The sequence below is a fragment of the Biomphalaria glabrata genome, chromosome 18, assembly GCF_947242115.1.
Source record: "Biomphalaria glabrata chromosome 18, xgBioGlab47.1, whole genome shotgun sequence".
Classification (NCBI taxonomy): domain Eukaryota; kingdom Metazoa; phylum Mollusca; class Gastropoda; family Planorbidae; genus Biomphalaria; species Biomphalaria glabrata.
Window position 1 is genome coordinate 18,194,163 of NC_074728.1, and position 18,889 is coordinate 18,213,051.

Genomic DNA, 18,889 nt, shown 5'->3' on the forward strand with positions numbered 1-18,889 from the left:
TTATGACAAACTAGTCGACCGGCGGCATAGCATACGCCGCTATTTTGCAGGGCCGGTCTTAGGCCACTACAACCTATGTGACCGAAGGATCCGCACTTTCATGGAACCCGCGCTAATTCAAGGTGTCTAAATTATTAAATTAAACCATTTTATAACTTAAAACAGATTTCCCGCGCACTCCTGTCGATTTACCAGGAGCCCCTGGAAATCTCCCGAAATTGCAAAATATACGAAAAAGACCTTAAAATATACGGAAATACATAGAAAAAAAATGTCATTTAGGGTGTCATTCAATATGGAAAACGTCAATCCTACGCGCTATTAATAAAAACGGCAATATGCATTAGCCGCAATTGTGTAATCAGGTGAAAGAAGCTTCTCGCGCCTCAGACTAATGAAGAATTACTTGATGTCAACAATTCTCAAAGATAGATTGAAACAATTGGATAATTCTTGCTATTGAGCGGGATCTATGTAGGAAACAGAATTATTATGATATACTGTATGACTTTGCTACACGCAAGGCTAGTAAAGTAATTCTGTACATAGTAAACAATGAATAAAATGCATAGACGAATTTTTTTTCTAATACAAACTCTTAAATTTGACTTATTGTCCGCTTCCCTACCCAAACTTGGCCCCGGAAAATCCGTTTCGAATAGGGCCCCACAATGCTTAAGTCCGGCCCTGCTATTTAGTGTTTGTAAAATGTTTTACATGTTTACTTCTCGTCTGACCTGATTAGGGAAGAAGAGAATTATATATAAAGATTGTTAACAACACAATAGCTTCTTTATTCATCGCACTAGTTTAATTTCAATGCCATTAAATCTTTTACTGTCCCCCGGTGGTCGATTTTCTTTTCGCTGCTGCGTCTGTCCTCGGCAGCGGATTTTCTTTTGGTCTCACATGTGAATCCCGCGCCATTGTAAGTGACCTCCAGCTGCCTCGTGCTGTAGCCACATGTAACCAGGCGCTTTCTTCTTTCAGTTAAAGCAAATTGGTGCCTAAGTTGTCCTTAAACCGTTTACGTGGGGGCACCTCTGTTACATTGACCATGTTTTATCTCACAACAACAAAAAAATTGCTTTAGGCAATGATTATGCCTGCGCTGGATGTGGCACAGGTGGTGTTGCGTAGCTAAGGGAAAATACTCATTAATCTTCGCGCACGAAGACAAGGCTTATTGTTATTATTAAATCTGTTATTAATATTTTGTATTCTTTTTGGTCTTGAAGTTTTTGTCCTGCTACTAAAATAGTTTACCCATCACTGGTATAGTCTTTATGTTTTTGTCCTGCTACTAAAATAGTTTACCCATCACTGGTGTAGTCTTTATGTTTTTGTCGCGCTACTAAAATACTTTACCCATCACTGGTGTAGTCTTTATGTTTTTGTCCTGCTACTAAAATAGTTTACCCATCACTGGTGTAGTCTTTATGTTTTTGTCGCGCTACTTAAATACTTTACCCATCACTGGTGTAGTCTTTATGTTTTTGTCGCGCTACTTAAATACTTTACCCATCACTGGTGTAGTCTTTATGTTTTTGTCCTGCTACTAAAATAGCTTACCCATCACTGGTGTAGTCTTTATGTTTTTGTCCTGCTACTAAAATAGCTTACCCATCACTGGTGTAGTCTTTATGTTTTTGTCCTGCTACTAAAATAGCTTACCCATCACTGGTGTAGTCTTTATGTTTTTGTCCTGCTACTAAAATAGCTTACCCATCACTGGTATAGTCTTTATGTTTTTGTCCTGCTACTAAAATACTTTACCCATCACTGGTGTAGTCTTTATGTTTTTGTCGCGCTACTTAAATACTTTATCCATCACTGGTGTAGTCTTTATGTTTTTGTCCTGCTACTAAAATAGTTTACCCATCACTGGTGTAGTCTTTATGTTTTTGTCCTGCTACTAAAATAGTTTACCCATCACTGGTGTAGTCTTTATGTTTTTAGCAAGTCATCCTTGGCATCATTCTTTGTCAGTAGCATTCCTTGGTTGTCTCAGAGGTAGGCCTACGTGTTTCATCTTTTGTAAACCATATGCTTGTAAGACCACGTGACTTATTTAGTTACGTGAGAGTAACCTGACTTGAGTGCATCTTTAAAGCCAAGATTTAAACCGAAGCCTCGGGATGCTAGCTCTGAGGAAAAGTTTGAGCCGCTACTCATTCTGCAGTTTGTAGCGCATGATGCTATAATCTGCTACATCCTGACAGAATCTGTGACACTGCTGATTGCTAACTGTACCGATATTGACTATCTGGTCCTACAGCTGCTTTGAGAAGGGAGAAGGGCCGCCTGAGTGACAACGTTCTGCAGCTTGCTAATATCGCAGCTCTCATCTCATCAGCTATGAAATAAACTATAGCCACCTTACGACACACCAACAAACTAAGAAATAACAAGAATAAACATATATGTGATATACAAACATTTTATTTTTCCATGTAGAACTAGGTCAAGTAAGTTTCTAAAAAAAAAAAGAAAGGCTTGTTTAGTATAATTTACATATAAACCGGACTTCATTCACCAATCGTAAAACAAATAATATTGAGCCACGTGCTTCCCTATCTCTTCTATACAACTTCTCACATGGTTCGAAACAACAATGGATATCACGTGATAGTATTTTTCGTTGTTTTATAATGTTATCACGTCACCCTCATTTTGGTGAATGAGGTCCATTGTATCAATAAATAATGTACATAATATACAATGAATATCGGGGCACAAGTTGTCATTATTCAAACATAGAAATGTTTGTGGAGTCTTGGCTGGTGGATGAAATGTATATTTACACAACACAAGTCAGAAATGCGGCCCACGACTGGTTCCCTCAGGCCAAACTGTCTCCAGTACCTCCTAAAGAAGAGATCTTCCTTGCATTCAGTTCTTGAAGTAAATCTTGTTTACGTCTGAGAAAGAAACAAAAGGTGTAACTAAATATAGTGTGTAGAGTACTATGACGTGTACTTCCGTTGAAATGTTTTTACTTACAAATTACAGAAAACAATAACTGAATAGTTCTTGTCTTCAATCATCGCGAAAATATGGCTTTACCTATCTATCTATCTATCTATCTATCTATCTATCTATCTATCTATCTATCTATCTATCTATCTATTTATCTATTTATCTATCTATCTATCTATCTATCTATCTATCTATCTATCTATCTATCTATCTATCTATCTTTTTTACTTTTCTTTGACTCCCCCCCCTTCTCTCTCTCATTCTCTTTCTTTCTTTCATTCTCTTTTTTCTCATTCATTTGTATTTATTTCTCTCCCGCTTTTTTTTTTTACGCTCTAGCTCTTTCTGTCTCTCTTTCTCTGTCTTTTTGTCTATCACTTTCTCTTTTTTATTCTCATTTTCTATCTTTTTTTTAATAATCTCTCTTTTTCTTTCTCAATCATTATTTTTCTTTTTCTTCCTCTTTTGTCTCCCTTTCCCTTTCTTCCTTTTTTTTTCTTCCTTTTTTAAAATTCACTTTCTTTCTCTCTCTCTCTCTCTCTCTATTACATTTTTCTTCTTTTACAAAGCTTACATCAACTCGATATGTCTGTCTGGTACAATTTTTGTACATGTTATTTCTCCTACTTCCCATTCTCGGATCAAGTTGAAACTTTACACGATTGTTCATAGTTGAGGACGATACTTGAATCGATAAAAAAAAAAAAGGTTACACAGTCAGTTTGTGTGAAACACAAACTCAAAATCGACCCCCGAAGTGGTTCACCTAGAGTCTTCATCAGGTTTCGAACACGGGACTTCCAGTTCCAAGTGCTTTATCCCTCAGCCACAGCATCTCCCCATATATTCATTTAGCGTACACTTATATTTTTTAAAATAATAATTATTAACCTTAACCATACATTCAAAATTAATAACAAGTTAGATTGCAATAAAGAGAAACTAAAAAAGATTTATTCTTCCGACAAAATTAGATAAATTGGCAACACGAAAAAGAAAAAATAATTCTTGGCCTACTTTAAGCTACAATTGTGTACAAATGACAATAAGACTTTTTTTTTTGAAAAATCTGCTTGCATATAGAATTTAAAAAATTAGATGGTTCACTTTCGGAAAAGAAAAAAGTGGCCGTTGCATCAGAACTTTGAATGATCTAAAATATCATGATGTCCGATTTTCATTTTCTATTCTAGTTTCTGAGATCTAAACGGGACGGACGGACAGGCCACACAAAACTAATAGCGTCTTTCCCCCGTTTTGGAGGCTGCTAAAAATCAGCCGATTTTTAAATCAATTAAAGTATACAAATTCCCCTTTCAGACATTGCGATGTACGGGTCCTCGGTTCGGAAGCCAAGCGCTTTACCGCTCAGCCACCGCGCCTATTCATTTAAATCAAAAAGTGGTTATTAATTAATTATGTTTATATAAAAAGGAAGTTAAACATTGCAGTATTTATACGACAGTTACCGCACCCCCCTTTTAAATCAATTAGTGGTTAATTAATTGTGTTAATAGAAAAAAGGAGTTACACCTTGCAGTATTTAGAGAGAGACGGCAGTTATTTTGCAGTTCTTTTCCTTAAATAAGCTTTGTTTAAAAATTTTTTTTTCATTTCTTTGTTACGTGTTTATTTCGTATTCAGGTCTATAACAATTCAGTTAATGAAATGAATGCATGCTACTCTACCCAGTGCTGTGTTTTTTGTCCAGCTCACTCGGACGTTGAAAAAAGACTGGACTGAGAAGTGCAGGCTTGAATGGCCTCCCTTGATCAACCTTGACCTTCAACTTGACCTTTATACTCTTTACTTTCCCCACACGATGCAAGCTGCAATAGAGACACTCCACTGATAATAATATACATTTCGTTTATCACTGGCGTAATGTGGCCCGCGGACCGTAGTTTAGGAATCACTGCGGTGTGGCACATCCATCGTCGTGAAATACTGCCCAGCTACACTTTGCTCTGTGGTCAGCATATTTTAGCGCATATAACCCGCGGGTTTATACAAGTTTTTCAAACGTTTGGCAGCTGTGCGGGGTATACAAAAGTGAGGGGGCCTACAAAATTAATGTTACTCCTAAACATATAACGGAAACTATGGACGTACCAATGGGTCTTTATGCACACTAGAGTTCGCTATGTGGTTGTGAAATGTAGATTGGAAAGTTTTATAAACTTACCATTCTAAACCTCGCGCAAATAAATAGTACCAATGATAGTACTTTGGGTACTGATTGTTTACGACAAGTCATGCTTAATGAAATTAAAGTCATGCTTTACCTATGCGGGGTATATAAGGGGTGCGTGTTGTACGATTAAGTTTTTACTTATTTCGTAATTTGTGCGGGTTATACACAAGAAAATACGGTAGATTTTTCTTGCGCATGAAAGCACCGTGGAATTTAATACAAGACTACACTATTTTTCCCAGTAAACATGTTAGTCATTGTAATCAACATTTAATTAATCATTTCAGTTTTATCCAAGATTGGAAAATATCACTAACCCTAAAAAATTCTCGCATTAAAAAAACTTACTCAAAGATGATTCTCAAAGCTGTCAACATAAAAAGTCCCATCACAAATATAAAAGTGTAATACCAAATATTCACTGGGGATGAAATAAAAAGTATCAATAATCAGAGATCATTTCAATTCCTGCTATTTGCTTACAGTCTCTTCAAATTTACACTTTAAGCCTAATAATAATAATGACAATGTCTTCGATTCCGAAGATTAATGATGAGTGCAGTGATTCACAGGACTACGCAAGCGCAGTTGTGACCTGCATATTTTCACGCATCTCGTGCAGACAAAGCAGGCTGTCTATTCATGTTTTCTTTTTGTCGTCTGCGCATGTCTTCAATATAAGGTCTTTTCTTTGAGTCTCAAATGTGCCTTAATCCTGACAAACGCACTGCGGGTAGTTGGTTTGTGGGTAGTTGGGCGTCGTGGACCTGTATCACCAGACTGCTGGTAGACAACTAAACCACTTTATGCTATTTTAAATTATAGAAATTGAAATAACTTGAATAAACTTCTTTTGTAAACAAAATTAAATATAACTTTAATTACACAACAGACAAATTCAACTTTAGATAAAATGAAATAAATGTAGTAGACTTTAGTAAAAATATAAAATGGTATTTTAAACAAAGTCAAACTCACTATAAAAACACTTCTTTGCATTCTGGCTTCCTGAAGTCGTCTGGAGTACTTTAACAGGCTTACGACAGCGCCGATTATTTTGCATCATTCTACAAAACTAACATTAAATTAATTCTTTCTCTCTCTACATTATCTCATCTCGTCTGTGCCTGTGATCCCTTCTGGGGCATAGGCCACCAACCAGGCATCTCGGTTCTGGGCGAGTCTCTCCAATTGTCCCCACCTGCTTCCAAATCGCGGCGCCATGTATTCCTGGGCCGTCCCCTCTTCCTCCTTCCTTATGGGTTCCAGGTTAGGGCTTGCCTTGTTATGCTGGATGCAGGCTTCAGCGTCTCTGAAGGATATCTACTTCAATGGGCTGCTGCTTTGTTCTTTGCCACAGTTCCTCATTCGAGATCTTGTCTGGTCAGCGGATCATAAGAATCTTCCTCAGACAAATATTGATAAATACCTGGAATTTTGTTCATGGTGGTGATGGTGGTTCTCCAGGTCTCTACTCCATAACGTATATTTCATTCATCTCACCTAGTGCATGTTTTCCCATGTCATTGCCAACCTTAGCTTTGAAATCGCCCATTATGATAAGGATGTTCCTTTTTCGGTCTGTCATGTAAGATGGTAGTCAGCCTGTAGTAAAAATTGTCCTTCTCGTCCTCTTCACTGTCGTTTGATGGGGCGTAGCATTGGACAATGTCAAAGTTAATCCTCTTCTGCACTGTGTGGAATGTGGTTGTTATTATCTGTGGTCCGTGTGCTTCCCATCCAATAATTGCTCTCTGAGCCTGCTTAGACAGCATTAGGGCTACTCCCTTGGTGTGTGTCGCCTCTTGCCTATGTCCTGAGTATAAAAGTAGCTCACCCGAAGTCAGCCTTTTCTGCCCGGAACCAGACCATCTTGACTGACTGATTCCTGAGGTTATACCTTTTTATCTCAGCTGCCACTTCCGCTATCTTTCCTGCCTCATACATGTCCGGACGTTTCATGTGGTGATGGTCCTGGTAGAGATGATGGTCTTCGGCCTGTCAGCTTCCAGATGACTCTGGCTTTCACATACTTGCGTCATAAACCTTCCAGCAGGAGTTCCATCCTCTCCCAGGTCCGTGACTTCTGTTGATTCGCTGTTTGGTGTTTCTGTAGCTAGGGATTTTTCTACACGGTAGGGTAGCTAGCCCTACGACTTTCTCAGCTGGGCTTGGGACCGTCCTAAGGCAAAGCTTTCTCTCTCTCTACAACTAACAATAAATACTCCCTTTCTTCATATCACCTTGGTAACACAAACAGACTGCATCACATCAATATCAAAAAGACGCTTCTCTCAGCCTTTGGACAGACTAAGCAAGACAAACAAGAGACTAATGCATATTTAAATTAGACAGGTCATTTAGCTAACTTTACATATTGGAGTATGAACTAAGATCGTGTGTCATTGTTCTGTAGAATGTGTTCTAGGTTAATTAACCTGGACAAATGCCTTGTTTTCTTTCTAAACAATCCGTGCCACACTTCCTCAGACATCTTCCTTCACAATCTCTGCCAAACTCATAAGTGTCACACTCTGGGGACAATAAAGGAGCTCGTTTTGAGGGAGAGGTAACAAACGAGAAGAGGCGAGACAATATATTCCCTAAACAATTACGTGTAAATAGCACTTAGTAAACAATTTATTTGTGAATAGAGCTTAGTAAACAATTTACTCGTGAATAGAACTTAGTAAACAATTTACTTGTGAATAGAGCTTAGTAAACAATTTACTTGTGAATAGAACTTAGTAAACAATTTACTCGTGAATAGAACTTAGTAAACAATTTACTTGTGAATAGAGCTTAGTAAACAATTTACTTGTTAATAGAACTTAGTAAACAATTTACCTGTGAATAGAACTTAGTAAACAATTTACTTGTGAATAGAACTTAGTAAACAATTTACTTGTGAATAGAACTTAGTAAACAATTTACCTGTGAATAGAACTTAGTAAACAATTTACTTGTGAATAGAGCTTAGTAAACAATCTACTTGTGAATAGAACTTAGTAAGCAATTTACTTGTGAATAGAACTTAGTAAACAATTTACTTGTGAATAGAGCTTAGTAAACAATTTACTTGTGAATAGAATTTAATCTTATGTTATATAATAAAGACGTTACTTTAAAAAAAAATGAAGATATTTACGTACTAAGCATATCCATGTGTTAATCTAGACGTCTGTGTTAATAAAACAAGTAGACTTTCCTTTTCAGACCTTGCGATCTATAGGGCAGATGATGTAAAGGTCATCTGTTTCTGTGGCCTAGAGTGTCATGTGGCCAGCACAACGACCAACCTCCTTTACTTTCCCCAACTAATGTCAGGTACCCATAGGAGCTGGGTGGACTCAGAGGCGCGCGAAAATCCTAAATAAAAAAATCCCATTCTTCACCAGACAGACAGACAGAGTGGGTTGATTTAAACTTTGTAATACGCAATACAGTACCTTGTGTGCACGAGGAGAAGGGATACTTATGTCCAGGCTTGCAGTGTTTGCAGATTCCTAAGTCCTGGTCACAATGGTCAGAACAATTTATGCAGCTTTGGTCACAGTTGGTGCCCCAGGTGTAAGGAGGACATACCATTGAGACTTTAAAAAAGTTACATAAAACTTCCTTCATTTGATTAAACATAAAATTAAAGATAACGAATTACTTCATAACCATAAAAATATTGTGTGATTCACTTTAAGAATAAAGGTCTATAATTTAACTCTTACCCTTCATCGGCTGTGTAACTATGTTAGTTGTTATCGTTGTTGTTGTTGTTGAGACATCTGATGAGAGAGTATTTTTATAGGTGAACATATGTAATTAACATTGAGTGTCTGTGTTGGGGGCGAGGAGACTAATTGTCTACAAACATAAACGTCAACGTTTTCTTAAAAGCACAGAATTATTTTTAATAGATCGTCTCAACGCTGAGGCAGTCAACGCTAAGTCAACGCTGAAATACTAAGTGGCATTACACTGAATGTTGCCACACTAAACACTGACTTGCTGAGACATTTTATGTTGTGACACTAAACACTGAGAGACTTAATGCTGAGACATTTTATGTTGTGACACTAAACACTGACTTAAAGCTGAGACATTTTATGTTGTGACACTAAACACTGAGAGACTTAAAGCTGAGACATTTTATGTTGTGACACTAAACACTGGGAGGCTTAAAGCTGAGACATCTTATGTTGTGACACTAAACACTGAGACACCTAAAGCTGAGACATTTTATGTTGTGACACTAAACACTGAGAGACTTAAAGCTGAGACATTTTATGTTGTGACACTAAACACTGAGACACCTAAAGCTGAGACATCTTATGTTGTGACACTAAACACTGAGACACCTAAAGCTGAGACATTTTATGTTGTGACACTAGACACTGAGAGACTTAAAGCTGAGACATTTTATGTTGTGACACTAAACACTGAGAGATTTAAAGCTGAGACATTTTATGTTGTGACACTAAACACTGGGAGGCTTAAAGCTGAGACATCTTATGTTGTGACACTAAACACTGAGACACCTAAAGATGAGACATTTTATGTTGTGACACTAAACACTGAGAGATTTAAAGCTGAGACATTTTATGTTGTGACACTAAACACTGACTTAAAGCTGAGACATCTTATGTTGTGACACTAAACACTGAGACACCTAAAGCTGAGACATTTTATATTGTGACACTAGACACTGAGAGACTTAAAGCTGAGACATCTTGTGTTGTGACACTAAACACTGAGAGTTTTAAAGCTGGGACATTTTATGTTGTGACACTAAACACTGAGAGATTTAAAGCTGAGACATTTTATGTTGTGACACTTAACACTGGGAGGCTCAAAGCTGAGACATTTTATGTTGTGACACTAAACAATGGGAGGCTTAAAGCTGAGACATTTTATGTTGTGACACTAAACACTGACTTAAAGCTGAGACATTTTATGTTGTGACACTAAACACTCAGAGACTTAAAGCTGAGACATTTTATGTTGTGATACTAAACACTGACTTAAAGCTGAGACATTTTATGTTGTGACACTAAACACTGAGAGACTTAAAGCTGAGACATTTTATGTTGTGACACTAAACACTGGGAGGCTTAAAGCTGAGACATTTTGTGTTGTGACACTAAACACTGGGAGGCTTAAAGCTGAGACATTTTATGTTGTGACACTAAACACTGACTTAAAGCTGAGACATTTTATGTTGCGACACTAAACACTGAGAGACTTAAAGCTGAGACATTTTATGTTGTGACACTAAACACTGAGAGACTTAAAGCTGAGACATTTTATGTTGTGACACCAAACACTGACTTAAAGCTGAGACATTTTATGTTGTGACACTAAACACTGACTTAAAGCTGAGACATTTTATGTAGCAACACCAAACACTGACTTAAAGCTGAGACATTTTATGTTGTGACACTAAACACTGAGAGACTTAAAGCTGAGACATTTTATGTTGTGACACTAAACACTAGGAGACTTAAAGCTGAGACATTTTATGTTGTGACACTAAACACTGACTTAAAGCTGAGACATTTTATGTTGTGACACTAAACACTGACTTAAAGCTGAGACATTTTATGTTGTGACACTAAACACTGGGAGGCTTAAAGCTGAGACATCTTGTGTTGTGACACTAAACACTGGGAGACTTAATGCTGAGACATTTTATGTTGTGACACTAAACACTGAGAGACTTAAAGCTGAAACATTTTATGTAGCAACACCAAACACCGAGAGACTTAAAGCTGAGACATTTTATGTTGTGACACTAAACACTGACTTAAAGCTGAGACATTTTATGTTGTGACACTAAACACTGGGAGGCTTAAAGCTGAGACTTCTTGTGATACTAAATAATGAAACACTAGTTTAAAAAAGTAACATGTGAAAAAAAAAAGAAAGCTCTATATATGGTGCATCTTTTCTGTGGACCAGAGGGAGCGGTGGGAGTGTATCTGGGAAAAGCTTTCCGAGCGGCTTTTTCAAAAGCAATTTTCCAAAAAAAAGTTGTTCGAGTCTGAATTGGAACTCGAGAATTCAAGCCTCTAAGCTGTTGAAGCAAATACAAAATAGAAGGTTTTACAGACTAATGTTATTTTACAATTTTTAGCGAACGTCCTAATTCTCTATACAGGGTATATCCCATCTAAGCTTAGGTACATTTTCTTTATGATGGTAATTAATTACGACTGATTGTTTGTTTGTTTTACATGTTTCGGATGTTCCTATGGGAGCGGGCAGGATTTGAACCCTGGACCATCGATAAATCTGAACGATAGTCCAGCGCGCAAACCGCACGACCAGGCAGCCATCCAGAGATTGGCTAACTAATTAGTTTAACCGTATTAGTTGATTAGTGTGTTGTCGTCGACAATGAATAATTGTGTAAAATTTCAGCTTGATCCAAGACTGGGAACTGGTAGAAATGACGTGTACAAGATTCCACCCAGACAGACATTGTGATTAATATAAGTTTGTTTTTTTGTTCTTGAAAATAGGAATTCAATTGTCAATTGCTTCCCTTTACGTTCAATGTTGTTTTACTCCTTCAATCATGAACGTTGATTATCCGATCTTTTCATCTATCTATTTTCTAGATCATCTATCTTTATTTTAAATGCGGGTACTCATTGATGAACTGTCTAAGACCTTTAATCTCATTCAAACCAAAAACAATGAATTTCATAATTACTTCTCTTAACAACCATTTACTTTTACCTGCTGCTGTTGGTTGACAACATACAAGGAACAGCACGAAAAAGAGAATACACTTGTCACAAAAATATTCATGAACATGTAGGCCTGTAAGAAAAAAGTTACTAGTAGGTATAACTAAAGATCTACTTTAACATACATAGGTCGGCTATACATATTGCCGGAGTTAAATTCTTTCTTGTGTATATACAGTTCATATACAAATTAGATACAGGATAAAATACTAATGATCAGTAAAACTAAGCAACTATTTACCTTAAAACTAGCCACTACTAGATCCAACTTTCTAACCAAAAATTCTAAGCTCTCTCTGGCTAAATAGGTTTCAATCCCCTTATGTAACACTTCACAGAATCATCACGTCAGAATCTTTAACTTGGTTTTACATTAATTAAATTATTTGTTTTTATTAAATTATATTTTTCTGCTGTTACCTTAACCTCTTTTCTATCAAAGTCTGTTTGTTCTTCTTAATATTGTTCTTTCCATGTGTCAAAACGTGTGACAGAATTTATATCTAGACAAACTGAGCTACATTTTGGTAAATACCTTGACGCTATAACAAAAAATGTGTATGTATTTTCTGATGTATCGTAGTCTTGATAGTTCCATTCCTGTAGTCGAAGTTATAGTGTTGGGAACCCAAAGTTTAAAAAAAAAGAAAAACTGGGATAAAAATAGAAAAAAAAATTTATCTGTCTAAGGCACAACTTTCAAACACCTTTGTCTAATGATGATAGCTATGATTAGATTGTGTCATGAATTTCCAACTGGGCAACTTTGTATGTCAGCTGTAAAAATCAATTACTTTATTTATATAGATCTATTAGATCTATCTACCCATGTGAAATGGGTTATAATTGATTGATTACTTGGGCACTCAATTTTACACAAAATAAAACTCTGAAGGCATTTCAATCCATACAGTCTGACATTAAGATGAAGCTCATTCCAAACAATTATGCTTCTGAAAATATTAAAATAATGATTGTTTAGCTCGGGCAATCGTTTCCACCATCACAACCTCTATAAGTTAACAGGCTACAAGCAATCATAATCGCTAAAGGCAATATATATATTTAGTACAGTCATTACCTTACTAACGATGAATGCCCAAGTTTTGCTATCAAAATCTAATATTAAAACTCAATTCGCACACACGAGACCTATAGTGGCAGCCTGTTCCAAACATTCAAAACATATAATGAAATCTAAATTCTTACAAGAATAATGTATGATGGTAATTATCTTGATATCGTATTTTCTAAAATATAAATTTCGATATCATAATGACTGACTGATAATCACTGAATCTCCCACTTGCTGTGGACGATTATTGCGACAATTTAATATGTTATTTCTTAACTTTACTTAGCTTAACTTAAATCTTGATTTCGGGCAATACAACTATACAAATGTATTGTTTCCTTGTTGATTAAGGCACTGCATACAATCAAAGGTTTTTGTTGTTGTTGTTGTTGTTTTTTGTTGTTGTTATTTTTGTCATCTTTACAAATCCACCTAGGTCTATGTTAATTAATTACAAGAAAGAAAGAAAAAGCAATTATTGAAGACAGACGCAGAAGACGAAAAGAAAACTTAAATAGACCGCCAGCGGACCACGGCTTTATCTGCATGAGATGCAGGAAAATATGCAGGTCACAATTGGGTTTGCGTAGTCATGTAAATATCTGCATGCGTCCTTAATCTTCGGAATCTTATCTTATATTATACAGACGTTACTTCAAAAAAAAACAAAATGATTACGTGCTACGCGTCATGCATTTAGTCATGCATATTAACCAATGACTTAAATTCTGCCAAGTCACTGGTTTTCCTGGCTTGCTCGGCAACCCATGCCAAGCTCTAATAGCAGTAGGGAAGAAGGAGCATTGGTACAAATGTGTCTAGCATATGGAACTAGGAATGTGCCTAAATCTTTGTATCTTTCTGAGTATTTTATTAGATTTAGTTTTTGTATTTGGAGAATCGAAGACATTGCTATTATTCTTATAATCAAAAATGATTTAAATTATATCGCATTGTTGTATTAGTTTACCTTTTACTGCTGCTTACGTTATATATCTTTATTTTTTCTGTAAAGAAAGTATGTAATTTAACTATACAGTTTATATTCTGGAAAGATCTAGATCTAAATTAGATTACTTAAATTTCAATCATTATATAAGTTACCGTATTTTGAAGCCAAGCTTTCATTTATCATATCACATCAAAGTCCCTGGACATTAGTGTAGAATGAAAAGAATTAGGTCTGAGAATATACTGTTACAAAACAATTTACATACAACATCAGTTTGGTTCTAAGCTTAACTTAAACCAAATACAAGCCTACAATCTTGTCTCTAATTTCAAAGGCCTCTGTTGTGAAAGTATATTAAAGGAAATATGTAAGGAATATTATTCCCAAAACTCTTTCCGTCTTCTAACTGTGCTCTTATGTTCGGGATCATTGAGATTGTTCAATTTAAGTCACTGCATGACTAGATTGACCTAGGGACACGCATAGGGCGTAATCATCTTTTTTTTTTTTTGAAGTAAGGTATATATCTCATAAGATAAGTTATTTTCTTTTTTGTGTCTACCTTCCTACCTACCTACCTATCCATAAGTCCAGTGGTCTTCAACGGGGGCACTATTGCCCGCTGGGAGCCAAAGGGGTGGTAGGGGGCGCTGGGCACAATAGGGTCTGTAAGGGGTCGCTGGGTATAAAGGGAGAAAGAAGAACTAAAGGTGCACTCAAACAAAACAAATAAAACATTTCCTCTGGCAAAAGCTGGCAAACTAAATGTAGACAAATTATAGTTAGCTTGCGTCTAATTTAAGAACGGTTCCACGACAAATCGTTCACGACTTTTCGTTCACGCGACTATTCGTTCACGCGAAATATCGCTCACGGACTATTCGCTCACAGACAACTTGTTCAACGACAACTTGTTCAACGACAACTTGTTCACCGGTGAACAGTAATGGCTTTTCTTTGAGTCTCAAATGTGTATCTCGCAGCTCTTGTGAGAGCTCTCCAACTATTTCTCTCAGAGGCCATCTACTGCCAGGTACTTTTCTCTATGCCAGTGAGGGCGATATTGCGCCTGAGTGGATCTTTATAGCGCTTACGGGAGGGGGGGGGGCACCTCTGTAACGCCGTCCTTCTCTAAGCTCGCAAAAGAAGAAAAAATACGAAAAGGGGGCGATAGGCCAAAAAAGGTTGAAGACCTCTTCCTTAGTCTGTGGCACCATGCAAGATTTTGTCGACCGTCTTTCACCATTCCTCTCTGTCTTTTGCCTTAGATAGAACCTCATTCAGTGACAGGCCCGTCTTTTTTTTTCCCATCGCTTTCTCTGTCTGCCTCTTCTTCTTCCTGGTACTGTTTCCTGACGGAAGGTCTTTGCGAGCCCCAAAGACCTTGTCATATCGCCATAGATTTTTAGCTTGCGTTTTTTTTACGATAGTCAGCAGGTTATTATCAATCTTGGTTTGAAATGTGACTAGAACACACATTTTAGATGTCATTGGATCATAGATAAGAAAAGTCCCTACAAACAAGGTACGTAGATAAATACTTTCTCTGCTTAGGAGAGTGGTTGGTCTACTTTTTAAAGCAAATCCTTTTTTAAAAAATTATCACAAGAATCATACGTCGGCCTACCTTCTGGAGAAGCGGTAATTTGGATTTCGATAGAAGCGCAGTGTTGTAAATGATTTTTTTAACATAGTTTATATCAATTTACTCTGTTTGTCTGGTAAAAAGTTTGAAAATATTTTTCTCACATTTCCCATTCTCGGATCAAGTTGAAACTTTGCACAATAATTGCACAGGAATCAATACAAAAAAAAAGTTAATAAAGTTTTGGTGATTAATTATTACTAGTCGACCCACGGCGTAGCATACGCGTTATTTTGAAGGGCCGGCCTTAGGCCCTTTTGTGAATGAAGTGTGCCCCACACTTTCAAAGGACCGCGCTAATTCTAGGTGTAAATTATTAAATTAAACCATTTTATAACTTATTACAAAATATACGAAAAAGTCATGGAAATATCCGGAAATTATTAAAATCTTTAGAAAACTCAAAAAAAAAAAATAATTGCAGAAATAAGAAAGTGATCTTTCCTTTATTTATTCTTCTCGCCAAAACTCATGAGGGAAGAAGAGAATTATATATTGTTATCACTCTGCCATATGGAGAGATTGTGCTAAGAGAAGATGTTGCTTTTGGTCTAGTTGTTTTAAAGATGCCACTGTGATCTAATCCTACCTCCTCTCGTTGAGACGCCTATAATCCCACTTCTGACACCAATGTAATAACTGAAGGGAGGCAAACTCAACAAGACATAGATGTTTATTTACAGGACATCCCAAATACATGTAGAACAACATGTCTTGAGCACAGCATCTTTACATCAGCTCTCACTTGGGTGGAAATCGTTCTCCCTCTAATGTCAACATCCGACTTAGTCTTGTCACTAATAGTTCGAACCATCTTTCTGCACTAGCCTGGATTGCACAGCAAGCAGATTGTCCTCCCCTTTGATGTGAACAAACTAAAAGGTGGTTGACGTAACAGAGGCGCCCCAAGGAAACGCTTCGAAGACCATCTTAGGCGTCAACTTTCCTTGGCTGACATAGAAGAGAGCACCTGGTTGTATGCGGCCTCAGAACGAGACAGTTGGAGGTCACTCACAAAGGCCGCGGGATACACATTTGAGTCCAAAAGAAAGCCTGCTGCCGATGACAAACGCAGACTACGAAAAGAAAATCTAAATCGACCACCTGCGGACAATGGTTATGCTTGTCCAGGATGTGGCAAAATATGTAGGTCACAGCTGGGACTGCGCAGCCACGGGAAATACTGTACTCCTCACTAATCTTCGGACTCGAAGACAAGCCTTATCTATATATATAGGAAAGGCCCATCAGCGAAATGGCATATAAAGCGAACACCTCCCCGTAATTTTTAACCATTCTTATTTATTTCAAAAGTAACTGCAGAACTAATAGAATGGTATAACAAAGACTCCATTTTTCTACATTTCCCACATATTCACTTTCGTTTTCCCTCATAAAATAAAGCATAGCTGAAGGTCAAAGTTGACATGTATGGAAATTTCATTCTCAAAACATTTCCGGATAAACGAGAATAGGTCCGAACTTAAGGCGCTTTTGAGGTCAAATGTACTGTACATTGAGTATTTAGATATTTCCTGCACCAGTTCATCCACTTTTGGCACGGGATACGCGTCGAGGTAAGTGAATCGATTGATGGTTTGGCTATAGTCGATAACCATTCTCTTTTTGTGCCTTTCATTCGTTGTTACAATTATCTGGGCTCGCCATGGGGACGTGGAAGGCTCAATAATTTTGTCAGATAGAAGTCTCTTGATTTCAGTTTGAATGAATTTGGAGTCAGGCATAGAATATTTTCTAGATTTAGTGGCTATGGGATGGCAGTTAGGAGCCAGATTAGCGAAGAGGCGAGGGGCTTCAACTCGTGCAGCTTTCAGCGTACAGACCTGGAGAGTGCTTCGTTTTCCTTCAAATGGGATCATCAGTTTTTCGTGCTGGCTGATGAAATCTAGCCCTAAGATTACATCAGATACTAGTCCATCTAGTAGTGAGAGCTTAACACTTTCATATTGTTCATCTTTGTACTTTATTTTAGCGAAAATATGGCCGTGAGTAGTGCGAGAAAGATGTGTAGAGGCCATGTAGATTCTGTTTCTGGACGTTTCTAATTTCCATTTGTACCTTTTAGCAATTGAAGAAGATATATAGCTTTCACTGCTCCCCGTATCTACGAGAGCCTTCAATGGTACTCCATTGACGAGTATTGAAATAGTAGATTTAGTAAGACCGGACGCTGGTGTCGATGCCCAGGAAGATCCAACGGTTGTAGTCCGAGACGTGTCATCATCTGCTTTCACTATGGCTGAGGTTGTAGATTTGAGTGTCTGTCTGGTCGATTTACAGACTTTCTGGAAATGGCCCCTCTTACCGCACAAGTTGCATGTAGCATCACGGGCCGGACATCTAAAGCGTTGATGTGGGCTGTTTCCACAAAAGAAACATCTTTTACTAGTCGCCGCACTCACCTCGTGTTCTACTTTTGTCATTGGAGAAAGGCTCTCCTCGTCGGCGCTAGCTCCACAGGGAGTTTCAGAGTGGATGTTATACGCCATGGCATGGTTATGGGCATATTCGAGTTGTCTTGCCTCTTCATAGGCGCACTGTAGAGTTAGAGTAGATTTCTCTAAGAGTCGCAGCCTTATGCTGTTTGAAGCCAGTCCAGTAATGAAGGCGTCTCTTACAAAGATATCTCTGTGTTCTTCAGCGGTGACAGCTTTGAAGTCACAGTCTTTGGCCATACTTTTAAGCTTAAGTAGGAAGGAGTCAACGGTTTGTCCGTTCTCTTGTCGACAAAGAGTTATCATGTGCCGTGCAAAAATTTCGCTTTTAGGCTTCACTTAGACATTTTGTAGAACTTTGATTGATTCTTCGAACGTTGTACACTCACTTATGTACTGAAATACGCTCGAAGAAACGTAGTTTTCTAGTAATTTCTTTTTGTCAATCTCGCAATGAGAGACGGAGGAGATGAAATTCTCAAATGTTCTCAGCCAGTGCAGCCACTTCTCGGCAGCCGATGGCGAGCTAGGCTCTATGTCTAGCTCTTTTGGCCTAAATAGACGTTCCATTTGTATTACTACTTTTACTTACAGACTGAGAATAGTGTTGAACGAAAATCCAAAAAAGATACGTGAGGCACATAGATCCATGGAATTGAAAATTTCTAGTTTAATAAATTGTAATAAGAAATAAAGGAACACTGAAGAGTAACCTAAAACAAGGCTTTATTAAACTAGAACGACACATGAACTGACGAAAGAGACTTGGACAGTAGCACACTAGATCAATGTTGTGAACACATTCTCACGACGTTACACAAACATAAACAAATAGCAACTAT

The 18,889-nt window shown here is 37.4% G+C and overlaps 1 protein-coding gene across 2 annotated transcripts; it reads right to left on the minus strand.

Annotated features, from left to right (window-relative positions):
- Positions 1-2,456: 2,456 nt before the first annotated feature.
- LOC129924052 (uncharacterized) lies at positions 2,457-14,360 on the minus strand. 2 transcript variants are annotated; one of them, XM_056017714.1, is made up of 8 exons: positions 14,099-14,360; positions 11,909-11,992; positions 8,896-8,952; positions 8,623-8,766; positions 7,612-7,707; positions 5,522-5,594; positions 4,668-4,808; positions 2,457-2,921 (listed from the first exon to the last, which is right to left on the minus strand). In XM_056017714.1, the coding sequence occupies exons 1-8, from the start codon at positions 14,127-14,129 to the stop codon at positions 2,843-2,845; spliced, it is 705 nt and encodes a 234-aa protein (XP_055873689.1). In that variant the 5' UTR covers positions 14,130-14,360; the 3' UTR covers positions 2,457-2,842. The 2 variants fall into 2 exon arrangements, with proteins under 2 accessions (XP_055873689.1, XP_055873690.1); XM_056017715.1 differs by lacking the exon at positions 14,099-14,360 and adding an exon at positions 12,746-12,867.
- Between the last annotated feature and the right edge of the window lie 4,529 nt (positions 14,361-18,889).

Bases quoted from the DNA above. Each gene is read 5' to 3' on its own strand.
- LOC129924052 (XM_056017714.1), bottom strand. From the start codon at position 14,129: ATGATAAATGAAAGCTTGGCTTCAAAATACG. The intron at 4,809-5,521 runs GTAAGTTTTTTT...TCTCTATTGCAG, and splicing joins GCTTTGAGAATCATCTTTGA to CTTGCATCGTGTGGGGAAAG. The intron at 2,922-4,667 runs GTAGAGTAGCAT...TTTCTTTCTCAG, and splicing joins GACAAAAAACACAGCACTGG to ACGTAAACAAGATTTACTTC.